At 43.6% G+C, this 13,899-nt stretch overlaps 1 protein-coding gene across 39 annotated transcripts in view; it reads left to right on the forward strand.

Annotated features, from left to right (window-relative positions):
* Positions 1 to 13,899, forward strand: part of MACF1 (microtubule actin crosslinking factor 1) — a 336,214-nt gene that overhangs the window by 153,138 nt on the left and 169,177 nt on the right. For 13 of the 39 annotated variants that reach the window (XM_045482225.1, XM_045482234.1, XM_045482229.1 and 10 more), the window contains exon 1: positions 9,167 to 10,310. The exons of 24 other annotated variants lie outside the window; for them this stretch is intronic. In XM_045482225.1, the coding sequence (XP_045338181.1) occupies positions 9,288 to 10,310 (1,023 nt within the window). In that variant the 5' untranslated portion in view covers positions 9,167 to 9,287. Of the gene's footprint in view, positions 1 to 9,166; positions 10,311 to 13,899 lie in introns of those variants that run through there. 2 more of the 39 variants (XM_045482254.1, XM_045482255.1) reach the window with 1 other exon arrangement.

Raw genomic sequence — 13,899 nt, forward strand, 5'->3', positions numbered from 1 at the left:
TTTTGGCCGTTTGTATTTTTGCCACAAACCTGTCCCCACCGTGAGTTCCAGTGTCAGTCTCATAGATGTGAGATAAGAGGACTCTGTCTACACTATGTCTCTATTTATCATGACTGTAATTCAATCTCTTTTTAAAAGGGAGACTCATAGGCCAAGGAATAAAAACTGAATTGGTTAATCAAAACTTTGCTGGGACAGAAGAGATGGAGATAACGGAACCATTGTTTTCCTGAACAGCTCCATCAGGAAAATGTGTACTTTCTCTTTCTTTAAAAATTAAAAAAAAAATTTTTTTTATGAGAGAGAGAGACAGAGCATGAGCAGAGGAAGGGCAGAGAGAGGGAGACAACAGAATCTGAAGCAGGCTCCAGGTTCTGAGCTGTCAACACAGAGCCCGATGTAGGGCTTGAACTCAGGAGAACCATGAGATCATGACCTAGGCCAAAGTTGGATGCTTAGCCCAACTGAGCCACTCAGACGCCCCTTTCTTTAAAAATTTCTTATGAAAGGGGCGCCTGGGTGGCGCAGTCGGTTGGGCGTCCGACTTCAGCCAGGTCACGATCTCGCGGTCCGTGAGTTCGAGCCCCACATCGGGCTCTGGGCTGATGGCTCAGAGCCTGGAGCCTGTTTCCGATTCTGTGTCTCCCTCTCTCTCTGCCCCTCCCCCGTTCATGCTCTGTCTCTCTCTGTCCCAAAAAATAAAAAAAACCAAAAAACAAAAAACAAAAAAACGTTGAAAAATTTCTTATGAAAACCTTCAAATATTGATAAAAGTAGAGAAAACAGTGTGAAGAACTACCATATACCTATCACCTATCCCGACAGTTCTTAACTCAGGGCCAGTATTATTTCATCTATATCCTAATCCACTCCTCAAACCCCAGTAGGTTATCTTGAAAGAAATCCCAAACTTCATGTAATTTCATCTGTACGTAGTTCAGCATATATCTCTGAAAGATAAAGATTTCTTAATTAAAAAAATTTTTTGAATGTTTATTCATTTAAGAGAGAGAGAGAGAGAGAGAATGAGTGAATGAATGAATGAATGAGCGAGGGAGGAGCAGAGAGAGAGGAAGACACAGAATCCAAAGCAGCTCCAGGCTCCAAACTGTCAGCATAGAGCCTGTCACAAGGCTTAAACCCACGAACATGCAAGATCATGACCTGAGCCAAAGTTGGACACTTAACTGACTAGGTCCCCCAAGTGCCCCTAAAGACTCTTAATTTAAGCAAACTAGTATAACACTGTAAAACTCAATAGTTTCTTAAAATCATCAAGTATCTGATTAGTGTTCAGATTTCTCCAGTTACTTCATTAAAAAAAAAAAAAAAGTTGATTTCTATGAATCAGAATCCCAACAAAGTCTACATATTGCATTAAAATTTCCCTCCCCCCAACAATCCATTGAGGAAATCTGGTCTTTTGTCCTTTAAGGTTTATAAAGATGTTGATAGCATCTCTGTGACATCTTCCATCCCTCTGTTGTATTGCTTATCAACTGGTGGTTTAGATCTAGACCTGAGGCTCAATCACATTCAGATACCTTTAGGGAGGATGTGGAGGGCAAGGATGGTGATGTTGAGTAGTATACGTCTGCTGCTGAACATGTGGGTTCAGCTATTATCAGCCTGATCATCCAGTCCCTATTACATCTTCACCTAATAGTTTTAGCAACCACTCATCATTGTTGCTAGTTCCACTGTTTCATTAGAAGTTGCAGGGGTGCCTGCAGGGGCTCAGTTGGGTAAGTAGCTGACTCTTGATCTCAGCTCAGGTCTTGATCTTAGAGTCGTGAGTTCAAGCCCCTCACTGGGCTCCACGCTGGAGCCTACTTTTTAAAAGTTGCAAAATGGTGCTGCTCAAATTCCTTCATTCCTTTTTCATTATTTAGCTGGAATGCTTTTATAAAGAAGAACTTCACCTCAGCAATTACCCTAAGAGATATCTCCTCTAGGAAAGGGCAGATACAAAGATCTCCCTCTGTTTACCAGTTTTCAGCATAATTAATTGGTTCCCTAAGATTCTCCAAAGATAAGAAAATGAAAGTTTTTTTCATTTTTTTTCTTAGTATCACTTATGACTCCTGGGTTTTTAAATGTGTTCCAATAAAATACAGCTATCATTCTTCCTAATACTCAAATAACTCCATCTTTGGCCAATGAGAGCTTCCTAAAGTGGACTCTGAGTCTTTTGGCATCATCTCCATAGTCCTTTTTGATAATCTCCTTTATTTCTTGTGATGAGATGTTCCAGACTCTGTGTATTTGCTGCCCAAGGCCTGAAATTAGCAATTTCTTCAAGAAACTCTCATTCTTTATTGACCACAATCTGAATGCTACTGGGTTGGTCAGTTTTTCTGTGGACAGAGCTAGCTAATAAGTATATTTTCCTTATTTTAAAAAACCATGAATTTATACTGCTCTCATTCAAACTTAAAATTACAGAGTTATTTTAAAAAGTTTATTTATTTATTTTTAGTAATCTCTATACCCAGTGTGGGGCTTGAACTTATGACCCTGAGATCAAGAATCACATGCTCTTCTGACTGAGCCATCCAGGCACCCCCAAATTATAGTTTTATTTTAACTTCTTTGACTTTATATCTTTTTTACTCATGCTGAAAATCTTGATCCTAACAACAGTAACATATTACTTACTCCCTTTTCCATATACCTACATACACGTAGATGTGTATACAATCACATAGACATATTACATGTATTTGAACCAAAACAGCAATCTTAGTGTTATTATTAACAATATGATTACTGAGAAGTTTGTAATTTTTTAAAAGTTTATTTATTTATTTTGAGAGACAGAGAAAGTGTGAGCAGGGCAGGAGCAGAGACGGAGGGAGGGAGAGAGAAAATCCCAAGCAGGCTCAGCCCTGTCAGCGCAGAGCCCCATGTGGCGCTTGATCATGACCCGAGCTGAAATCAAGAGTCAGATGGTTAGCCAACTGAGCCACCCAGGCACCCTAAGAAGTTTGTGATTTCTTGGGGCGCCTGGGTGGCGCAGTCGGTTGAGCGTCCGACTTCAGCCAGGTCACGATCTCGCGGTCCGTGAGTTCAAGCCCCGTGTCAGGCTCTGGGCTGATGGCTCAGAGCCTGGAGCCTGTTTCCGATTCTGTGTCTCCCTCTCTCTCTGCCCCTCCCCTGTTCATGCTCTGTCTCTCTCTGTCCCAAAAATAAATAAAAACGTTGAAAAAAAAAATTTAAAGAAGTTTGTGATTTCTTTATAGTTTTCATTGTCCTTTGTGTATATCTCCTAAGAATGTACACATAATTATATTTTAAAATCATTTGAAAAAAATTTCTGTGTTGTGAAGCTATTAATTCAGTACATAATTAGGTTCATTGGTTTTTATTTGCCTCCAAATTTTTAGGGATTGCTTTTCCCCTTTCCATTTTATTTTATGTTATATAGACCATCTATGTTGTTCCAAAGAGAAAATTTTAAAGTGCATGTGAGGTGTACTCAGAGAAGTCTAGCCTCCAGACCTGCCCTTTCTGTTGTTTCTTCTCCTTTCATATAGTTTGCTGACTGTTTTAAAACACCTTTTTGGTTGCCATTCTATTGTTTGTTTATTTTAGGAAAATACTCAAAAATGACTTTATTGAGGTTTACATACCATAAAATTGACTCATAGTCGTCATACAATTCAATGATTGTTATGAGTTCTACAACCCTCACCATAATCCAGCGTTAGAACATTTTCATCATACCTGGAAGACCCTTCTGTCCATTTACATTCCCCCCCTTTTTCCTCCTCAGCCTTAGGCAGCCACCAATCTATTTTCAGTCTCTATAGATTTGCCTATTTGGGGCAATTCTCATAAATGGGGTCATAGAATATGTGCTTTTTGCGTCTGGCCTCTTTCACTTAGCATTAAAATTTTGAGGTTCATCTATATTGAGGCATGTATCAGTATTTCATGCCTTTTTACTGCTGAGTACTGTTCTATTATATATATGCACCACATATTTTATCTGTTCAGCAGTTGATGGACATTTGGGTTGTTTCCACTTTTTGGCTGTTATAAGTTATGTTGATATGAGTATTTGAGTACCAGTCTTTGTGTGAATGTATGTTTTTATTTCCCTTGGATATATACCTTGAAGTGGAATTGCTGGGTTGTATGGTAAGTTGATGTAAAACTTTTTAAGAAACTGCCAAACTATCTTCCAAAGTGGCTATACCATTTTACATTCCATCAGGAAGGTGTGAGGACTCTTACTTCTCCATATCCTCGTCAAGATTTGTTACTGTTTTTCTTTTGATTATAACCATCACAGTGGGTATGAAATTGTATCTTCTTGTGGTTTTAGTTTATAGGAAAGTGTATTTTTTTAATGTTTTATTTATTTTTGAGAGAGAGAGAGGAGAGGATGAGTGGGGGAGGGGCGGAGAGAGAGGGAGACCCAGAATCCCAAGCAGGCTCCAGGCTCTGAGGTTTCAGCACAGAGTCTGACACGGGGCTTGAACCCACGAGCTGTGAGAACATGAGCTGAGCCGAAGTCGGATGCTTAAACCTACTGAGCCCCCCCCAGGTGCCCCCAGGAAAATGTATTCTTTAACTGAATTCCACAAACATTTACTGAGGACCAGCTATGAACAAAGTCTTAGGTAGAGTCTGTGGGAGATACAAAGTGAACTAGACACAGACTTAACCCAGGTTCAACTGAATAATTCAGAGAAGCACCATAAAATAGCTTGATAGAGGTTTAAAGAATCAGGGAGGTATGAGCCAGGGAGATGGAACACGTATATACTCAATAATTAGCAGCAGTTACTGGTAGCAACTTGTTACAATTATTAACAGACCTTATAATTACCATGGCTTTTGACTTAGCCCACTGTTCCCTGCCCTGTTACCTATTTTACCAGAAAATAAAATACTTTTGGTTTCGTCTGTCTTCTGCATGCATATTGGCTACCTGCTATTCCCTGTTTGCTTTTTCAGCATAGCTGAGTAACTACTTTGTTTTGTCGTGGGAAGCTCTGCTGCCAGAGTATTTTCTCAGATGCAAGTAACTACTAATTCCTTTTCTTTGCTATTCTTGATGGCTTGGTGTTTGTCTGTATTGGCTAAGTGTTTGGGAGTGTGGGGAAGTTCCCCTTCTTGTAAAGCTTCTGGTTGGCTGATAAAGGGTTATATAGAGGCTCCATCATCCTTGTCTCAGAGAGAATATGATGTGTCTCTTGCTAGTTATGTATTATTGCGGTTTTCTAGTCTTTTATTATTGAGTGTCTATTAGCTGTTCTCACCAAGGACACCTGCTACATAAAGCCAAATAGAAATGTAGAGTAGAGCTATCAAATGTTAGGGGATCAGTAAAATAGTCATTATAATCCCTGTTGTTGGTGCTAATGAAACATTTCCCATACAACCAACTTTCTTGTTCCTTCTGACCTCCCCAAGTAAATACTATCCTGAAGTTGATGTAGATGGTTCCCGTATATGCCTTTGTGTCTTTATGACAGATGAGGTATTCATAACGATATGTGATGTTGTTTATATGTTTTTATAGTTGATATAGATTCTGTCTTCTATATATCCTTTTTGCCCTTGTTTATTTTTAAGAGAGAGAAAGAGAGAGTGCGCATGTGTGCAAGTGGGTTATGGGCAGAGAGAGAAGGGAGAGAGGATCTGAAGCGGGCTCTGTGCCGAAGGCATTCATTGCTACAGTGAACATGTGTGTACATGTGTCCTTAGGTTTATAGGAAAGTGGGTTTTTTGGATAGGTACCTGGACCGGAATTATTAGGTCATACATACACTTTTCCTTTATTTTGCCAAATTACTGTCAGAGCAGTATGTGATGCATAGTGTTGTATTGGATAACACTATTGTTTTAACATTTATTTGCTGTCTGGATCTCTGCAGTAGGATGCCATTTTAACAGTGGATTTTGTCTCTTGTTCTCTCCTTTTCCTGGCTTAGAACAGGTACTCAATAAATATTTGTTAAGCGAATGGATATTTTATTAATTTGATCTTCTCAAAGCTGGGAGGTAGGTAGACCAGATAAATAGACTGTGATGGCTATTTTCCAGTGCTGGCTGTTCAGATGAGCAACTGAAACAGAATCCAACTGACATTTTTGGATTACACTTTCAGATCCTAATAATAGGATTTCCTGTCCCTTGGTTTTGCCCAGACCTGTATTAATGTTAGGATTTATAATTTATCTAAAAGATGAGTTCTGAAAGTCAGAATCTGACAAAATTAGCTTTCTGACTCTCAAGTGTTTATTAAATACAAGGGTACGTCTAGCACTCTGAAATAAAAAAAAAATTCAGGGGAGTTAAGGTAAAAAGTGGTTTTAGCTGGTAGATGTGAGCTTTACACTTTTGTGCACTTTATGGCACTTAGTGGTTGGCCTATAGATGAGGCACCATTCATGTTTGTGGAATGAATGAATGAATGAGCTCGTTCACTCTGGCCGTTTCCATGTAAGAACTGTGGGCAGTGAACAGTTAACTAGAAAAAGCCAAAGCAGAAGACCTGAAGAATGTCTGTGCCCTAGTCTCTTCCTAGTCGCCCTTAGTCAGCTGCTTTGCCAGAAGGCGGCACCCTATGTTGAGAGCTCAGGTGAGGTGAGAAAAAAGGTACAGGGTGAAGTCTTAGTGATCAGAGTTGACTTACTTAGTGAAATAGTGGAAGCAGAGCCCCTGTTAAGAAAAACAAACACCCGAACTTTGGGTCTTAGAACATATCTACTTTCTTGAGAGCCTAGTCAAGAAAAAAAGAGTATATTAGGACCCCAGTGGTGGTGATGGTAGAGTGTCTCCTATCTTGTTGCTTAAGTAACAAATGGGAAGAAAAGGGATTTACTGAAGACCAGGAACTGAGCCAAGCACTTTATAAGGCATTACCTCATCCGCCTTCTCTCACCCACTTCCACAGGTTGTAGTATCCACATTTTACGGGTAAGGAAACTGAACCACCTAGCAAGTTAGTTACTTAGCTACTAAGTTACTAGAGCTGGGAATTTGAACCTAGGCCTCCTTTACTGAAAGCTCTGCTCCTTCCCTAGGCCAGTTTTCCTCTGGGGCAGAAGGAAATGAAGGCCTGATCTGTCCAACATGGGCAAGAAGTTTAAAAAAGAAACGACTCCCATAAATAAATATGCCAAGTTCTGTCAGGCCCCCCGTCAGCAGCAGTCAGATAAAGCAGCTGTCTCTCTTGCCCCTGAGTTGATCAGTTGCAGGAATTTGGTTTGCTTGTATTTCATGAAAAATATTCAAGCTTCGGCCCTGGGTGTGCACCTGAGAAGTTCCATAGTTCGTTCTGTTTGGTGGAGGAGTGAAGGCTGGTGCTTACTTAGAGAATTATACTATGATGTGAGAGTTTTTTGCTGATTACATGGTCTCCTGTAGTCTGAGTTTCTCTCCCATGCTGGTCTCCTGGTCTCGTTTCTTGCTGTGGATTATGATCACCATAAGATGGTGCTGCAGCTTTGCACTCAGCTGTAGGAAAAGGCTTGGGGAGAAACACCTATTGCAGTGGAGGCAGATGGGTCTCAGTAAGCAGTTATGTAGGGACTGCTGCCTTCGGGTTTCTTACTGCTTTCCTTCCGTGCGGGGCATTTTTCAGGAGAGGTGGGTAGCATTTACATAGAGCCAGGCAGGCTATTTTCCTCTGCTGTGTGGTCTGGATCCTTTCGGTATAGAATAAACAGCTGCAGCAGGGAAGTACAACCTCTTTCCACTCCATCCAGAGCTCCTTGGGCTGTGGTGTTATCTCATCTGTGAAACACTACAGTAAAAATTGGGGTGGGCGAATCCCATTGACATAACAGGGTGATTTTTTAGTCCAACTTTTTAGACCTTTAATTCAGACTTCCTGCCCTGCTGCAACTTGAGTAAAAACCATCTGGGACTCATTTTAGCAACTTCCTCTCTTACTCCCAGTGTTATCTGTTTGGGTCCTTGGCCCATGTGAGTCTAGTGGACAATTCAGAACAGTGGGTATCTTCCTGTTTTATTTAATTGAGGACAGACCCATCCCCGCCAGAGTTAGAACATAGCATAACATGGAGTTGAAATTAACAATCTTAAATAGGAGTTCACGGACTGGCTTTGCCACTTATTAGCTATGTAGCCTGGAGCAAATTAATCAACTTTCTTAAACCTCCGTTTCTTTACCTGTAAAATAGTAGTTTTGACTCCATATGGTTACTGTCAGAATTAAATGAGGTAATCCATAGTTTAGCACAGTGCTTGGCACGTAGCAAATGCTGAAAAAAAAAAATGTTAGCTGGCGGCATCATTGATTCCTGGTGAACATTTGTGTAACTATTGTTCAGCAGAGGTGGAGCTTCTCTCTTGTATTTGGAAGCCGTATCCTTTTTACAGAGCCTCCTTACACAATACTCAAAAACGATTTCCCAGTGTCTCCTCTGTGTCATTGGCTAACAGAATTAACAGATCTCTCTCTCTCTCTCTCTCTCTCTCTCTCTCTCTCTCTCCTGTCTCTCTTTTTGGGAAGGCAAGGAGAGAAATAAATGCTGTAGGAGGCTAGATCTTTAAAGCCTGTGTTTCTTAACTGTGAGGAGTAGGTTCGGGTCTCTCTTCAGGTTATAATTTGTTTAAGATAATTTTATTATTTCTGACCTGAAAAATTTGAGCATCTGTCTTCATTGCTTGATATTTTCTTCTGGGTATCTGGCAGAACAATTGAAATCTCTTTCCTTTCAGAGTCTGGGGGGCAGTGATAATGGCAGCATCCCCAGCCCTGGTTCTTCTTGGCCCTTCCCTGCCAAGGTAGCGGCACGCTGGTTTGCTTTCCCCTCTTCTTCCTCCTCCTCCCTTCACGTTACCTTCTTCCATGGCCTCTCTTCTTTCCCCTCCCTTTTCCCTTTACTCTTACATCCCACCCCCTCCTCCTCACCCTCCCTAGTCCCCCCCCCCCCTGGTTTCTAGCTCCTTTTTGCTTTCTGTTTGTGTTTCTGAGGGCAGTGCTCCAATTACCTCATATTTGGAGAGAGGAAGCTGCAGCCAATCCGGTTTCTGTCTGCTTTTAGGTCAAGTGATTTCTGAACTGCAGTGAGATGCTTTGAATTTGTCTTGTTGCAGCTCTGAGCCTGTAAGATGGCTGTCTGAATCGGCAGCCGCTGGGAGAGACAGAGAGGCGGGGAGGGAGGGAGAAAGAATTGGAGGGATTGCCGGCATAGTGCATGTTTTTAAATGTGCATCTAATCCGATGAAGCCAAGGTTGGGATTTCTCTGGGATCCCAGGACTGGCTTAGCTGCGTTTTTGATGAGATTAGGAGAGGAAGGCGATGGGAAATTCACTGGGCTGTGTTAAGGAGCCGAAAGATTCAAGAGCTATTCCGGAGAAGGCTCCCATATCTCCTAAGAAAAGGGTTCGGTTCAAAAGGAAGTGGAGGGGGAAGAAAACCCCTACTCCAGAGGTATCTCATGAGGAGGAACCCTTGGAAGGAACCACAGTAATTGAAGAGACAGAAACCCTACCGAAGTTAACAGTGAGTCTCCAAAAGGAGGAAGGAGCAGGAGGGACAGAGCACCCCCCCTCGGACATTTTACTGCCTCGGGACTCAGCCCCCAGCTCAGGGATGGGTGCTCAGGGGATGATCGTGCAGGTGAAGGAGAGATTCCAAGGGGAGATCCAGACTGCTCACCTTTTGTTGGAGAATGAGTCATCAGTTGCCGGAGGGGTCTGGGATTCCCTGCAAGAGGGGAGGACTGTCATTGCTCACCTGCTTGATAACCCGGCGGAAAGGAACTGTGAGAAGTCAGTGAGCCAACTGGTGGAATTTCCGAGGACGGCGTCCTGCAACAGCAGGGCTGTGCTGCTGCCTTTGCAAGGGGAGACTGCAGTGGGGAAAGGAGGTGCTCAGCTTGGACTTCGGAGTGGCACCTTCCCCCCGCCAGACCACCCCACCGATGCAGGGTCTCCAGACCAACTTTCAGGGGTCCGGGGTGTGGGGGCAGGAACCGCGGGTATTTGCAGTGGCCCTCAGACAGGTGCCTGGATTGCAGAGCCTTCTGTCCCTTCATCACTGCCGGACCAGTCGAGAGGTCACAGATGCACAGAACCTGCCCATGTGGGTCGAGTGCCCCCCCAGGGTCCCAGACTGCCTACTTCTCAGAGTGATTTATCCATCAGCGGCAGGACTGTGAGCGTTTTGCCCTCCTCCTCTGGCTACGGCAGCGACGGGCCACACTTACGCGGGATCCAACCTAGAGACACAGAGCCTGAAAAGAGCTCCACATCCTTCTCTGAAGAGGATGGCACCCTTTCTTTGGAGGCAAGTCACACCCCACCATGGGGTCTGGAAGAGGTAGGTGGGTTACGTTCACATTTGGATTCCTGGCCCTCAAACTTATTAAAGTGGAGTGTGCTAAGAAGTGAGGATCCTAGTGCTTCTTCGCAGACTTACCCCCATGTCACGTACCAAGAGTTAGTGACTGGGTTTGGCAAGCGGAGTCTTGATGCTTGAAACCAAGTCTCGTTGTCTCTGGGGAATCCCTGATTCCGGGTAACCACACTGCATAATTGCTCGAGCTATCTGGCAGGGTTATCTTTCAAAGTGCAGTGCTAGGTAGTACTTAACTTTCTCAGGCAGGTCTGTTTATGAGCATCCCTGCTACAGGAAGTTGTAGTGTGGTGGCTGAAGGGAGGCCTAGCTGAATCTCCTAAATGAGTGCAGAAGGCATAGGGAATGTGGCAGGGGTTCGGGCCAAGGCAGCTGACCCCAGTGTGATTGCTCTTCCCTGGAGAGTGATGTTCTTACGAGGGCTGATGTAATCCCACTCTTGTGGGGACACTGCTAATGACAACACCCATTCGGTATTTGTATAGGTGGAGAGGGCTGGTCCTCCATGGGTTCCTAATTGCAGCATTAGAGGAAAGGGGCACAGAATTATCTGGAGCTTAACTCAGAGAGGAGGGGTTAGAATAGTTTGAAGGTTCAAGGCTAGAAAAAGTTTGTGTTCTGGGTGGACTTGTTTATGGCTTGAACAAGTTTTTGTTGTTCTATTGAAGGCATAGGTGTCCGTGGTGATGGTGGTGGGCACTGTGAATGCTTCTAGGGTCAAGGAGTAAGTAGGAATTCAAGAGATTTGGACACAGTGAGGGGAAGGGGACTAGCAAGACAGTGGGCGGCACAGGGTCTTGTATGTAAGTCTGATTGTGTAGGTGACTGAAGTTATTAATTCACCAATGACTGAAGAACTTTTGTTGGCATATCAGCTTCCTGTGGTAGAAGAAATAAAAACTTTAGGATCCCAGTGCAGCAAAAGGTGGAAGAAGAAATAGGGCATTTTCCTTGCCCAGGAATGTGGCCTCCGTTCCGTACTGGTGCCCTGCATATCAAACCCAACAGCATGAGGCTGAATAGAGACACAATGTCTTGTGCTTGATCTGTGCTTAAAATGTCCTCTTTGGGGATGAATTTCCTCCATCGACAGGCTCATGTCAGTCCCCTTTGTTATTATGGAGTTTGAGGACTCCCAACAGCTGGAAGGAAATGTGGCCATTGAAAATATTTTTTATGGGGTACCTGGGTGGTTCAGTCGATTAAATCTCCGACTTTGGCTCAGGTCATGATCTTGTGGTTCGTGAGTTTGAGCCCTGCTTCAGGCTCTGCTGACAGCTCGGGTTCTATATCTCCCTCTCTCTCTCTCTGCCCCTCCCCCACTTGTGCTCTGTTTCTCTCTCTGTCTCTCTCAAAAATAAATAAAACATTTACAAAAAAAAGATGCTTATTATATGGTTGGGCAAGAGTCTAAGGAGACCTTAGACTTTTCCGTATAAAAGTGTGTGTGGGGTGTGTGTGTGTGTGTGTGTGTGTGTGAGAGAGAGAGAGAGAGAGAGAGAGAATGAGGGAGAGAGAGAGAATGAGGGAGAGAATGAGAAAGAGAAAGAGACAGAGAAGGTGGGAAGGAAAGCAGTGGAGGCTGCTGAGGTGGAGTGTATGAGTATTTGAGCTCTTTGTATGGAGTGGATATAGAGCAGTTTTGCTATAAACTGCTCTTTTTTTTTTTTTTTTTTAATTTTTTTTTTTTCAACGTTTATTTATTTTTGGGACAGAGAGAGACAGAGCATGAACGGGGGAGGGGCAGTGAGAGAGGGAGACACAGAATCGGAAACAGGCTCCAGGCTCTGAGCCATCAGCCCAGAGCCTGACGCGGGGCTCGAACTCACGGACCGCGAGATTGTGACCTGGCTGAAGTCGGACGCTTAACCGACTGCGCCACCCAGGCGCCCCTAAACTGCTCTTTTTATACCATTAGTATTAAAGCTGAGGTTTGGAGGCATCATAATGTTTTAGGAAACATGCTTGTAATTGTGAGATTTTCAGAAAGTTTCAAGTGTAAAATTTTAAAGAACTCCTAATGAAAATCTATTCTTGATAATGGTCCATAGGCAATCAAGGCACTTCTATTATGGGATCTCCACAGAACAGCTCTGTGCAGAGTCTTAAAGAAAAGATTGGTGGGAGAAACCTTTTCTGTGACAGCAGTGTGATTCTTTTGCTGTTTTCAATGTGTGAATCAAATTGGTATGTCATATTTTCTGGGCATCCCATCCCTTCGACCCTTCCAGAGCAGGCACAGCCAGACCACTGAGTTATAGCCCAGGCTGAAAAGTTCAGTGACTGAGCATCAGCTCAGATGGCTGACACATTTCTGAGGCTCCTTGCCCATCGTGTGAAGCAGGGACCACAGACTGACCATCCCGTATCACAGATAAGAAGTACCTTCTCAAGATAAGTGTGAAATCCCTTCAGAGTGAAAGTCCTGTAGGCCAGGAGGCCTGAATCCCTCACTGATCTCTACAGGAACTTCTTCAGGGAGCTGCTCCCTTATCAGCATGCTGTTCACAGGCCTCGAGGACAGCAGCCGCCAGGGAGACAGAAGACACTGCAGGCTTCCTGTAAACTGTGGGTTGAGACCCCAAGTGGGAGCATCTAACAGGAATGTGCGTTCCCTCTGCTGAGGGTGATTGCCCTGGGAGGACACAGGGGTCAGAGGAGCAGCTGCTGCTGGTCACACTCCAGCTCCTTCCTAAAGAGGAGACAGCTGGCAGTTCCACAGACTTGATTTTTTTTGTTTGCTTTTTGGTGCTTCTTTTGTTTCTAATATGTTAGAGTAGTAACCCTCCTCAGGAAACAGTTCAAGTTCTGGAGTGCTGCCTGTCCTTGGCATAACTTAGGCTTTATCGTCTCTCCTGTTGATTGCCCAAGGTGTATTGACGGACATGGGGCCAGGGTTGGGTTTGCTGTGGCTGCACACAAACTTCGCAGTGGGTTTTATTTCTTTTAGGGATAGAGAGAAATGGGAACTGACTGTGATTCTTGCCAAGTGTGGGGTTTATTTTGTTGTTTTTTGAGTTTTATTTATTTATGAGAGAGAGGGAGAGAGAGAATCCCATGAGATACAGAGAGAGTGAGAGAGGAAGAGAGGAAGGGAGAGAGAATGTGGAGCTTGAGCTCACGAACCATGAGATCGTGACCTGTAACTGAAGTCAGATGCTTAACCAACTGAGCCACTCAGGTGCCCCGAGTGTGGGGTTTAGATAATAGAAGACAAATGGTCTACTTTACTGTTCACCTGTTGTAGTTGATACTTCCCTTGTCAGAAAATAGTTAACACAGAAATGGGATGATAGGGACCAGCTAACAAAAATGGTTTTCAGTTTTCAGAATGATAAGTGGACTGGGATTTGGAGCTGGGTCGGAGTGTCAGGCACAAGCCTTCTCTTAGGAGGACTCCCTACTGCCAGCTGCCATCAGTATCCAGAATACCTGGCTTACTGGAACAAGGAAAATTACTGACAATCCCTTCCTCCTCCCTGTCTTGGCTCCCATGCCAGTCTCCTGTCCACACTGTTAGTGGGTTCTGTTGAATGAAGAACATGGCTGTATA

The sequence above is a fragment of the Leopardus geoffroyi genome, chromosome C1, assembly GCF_018350155.1.
Source record: "Leopardus geoffroyi isolate Oge1 chromosome C1, O.geoffroyi_Oge1_pat1.0, whole genome shotgun sequence".
Taxonomy (NCBI): domain Eukaryota; kingdom Metazoa; phylum Chordata; class Mammalia; order Carnivora; family Felidae; genus Leopardus; species Leopardus geoffroyi.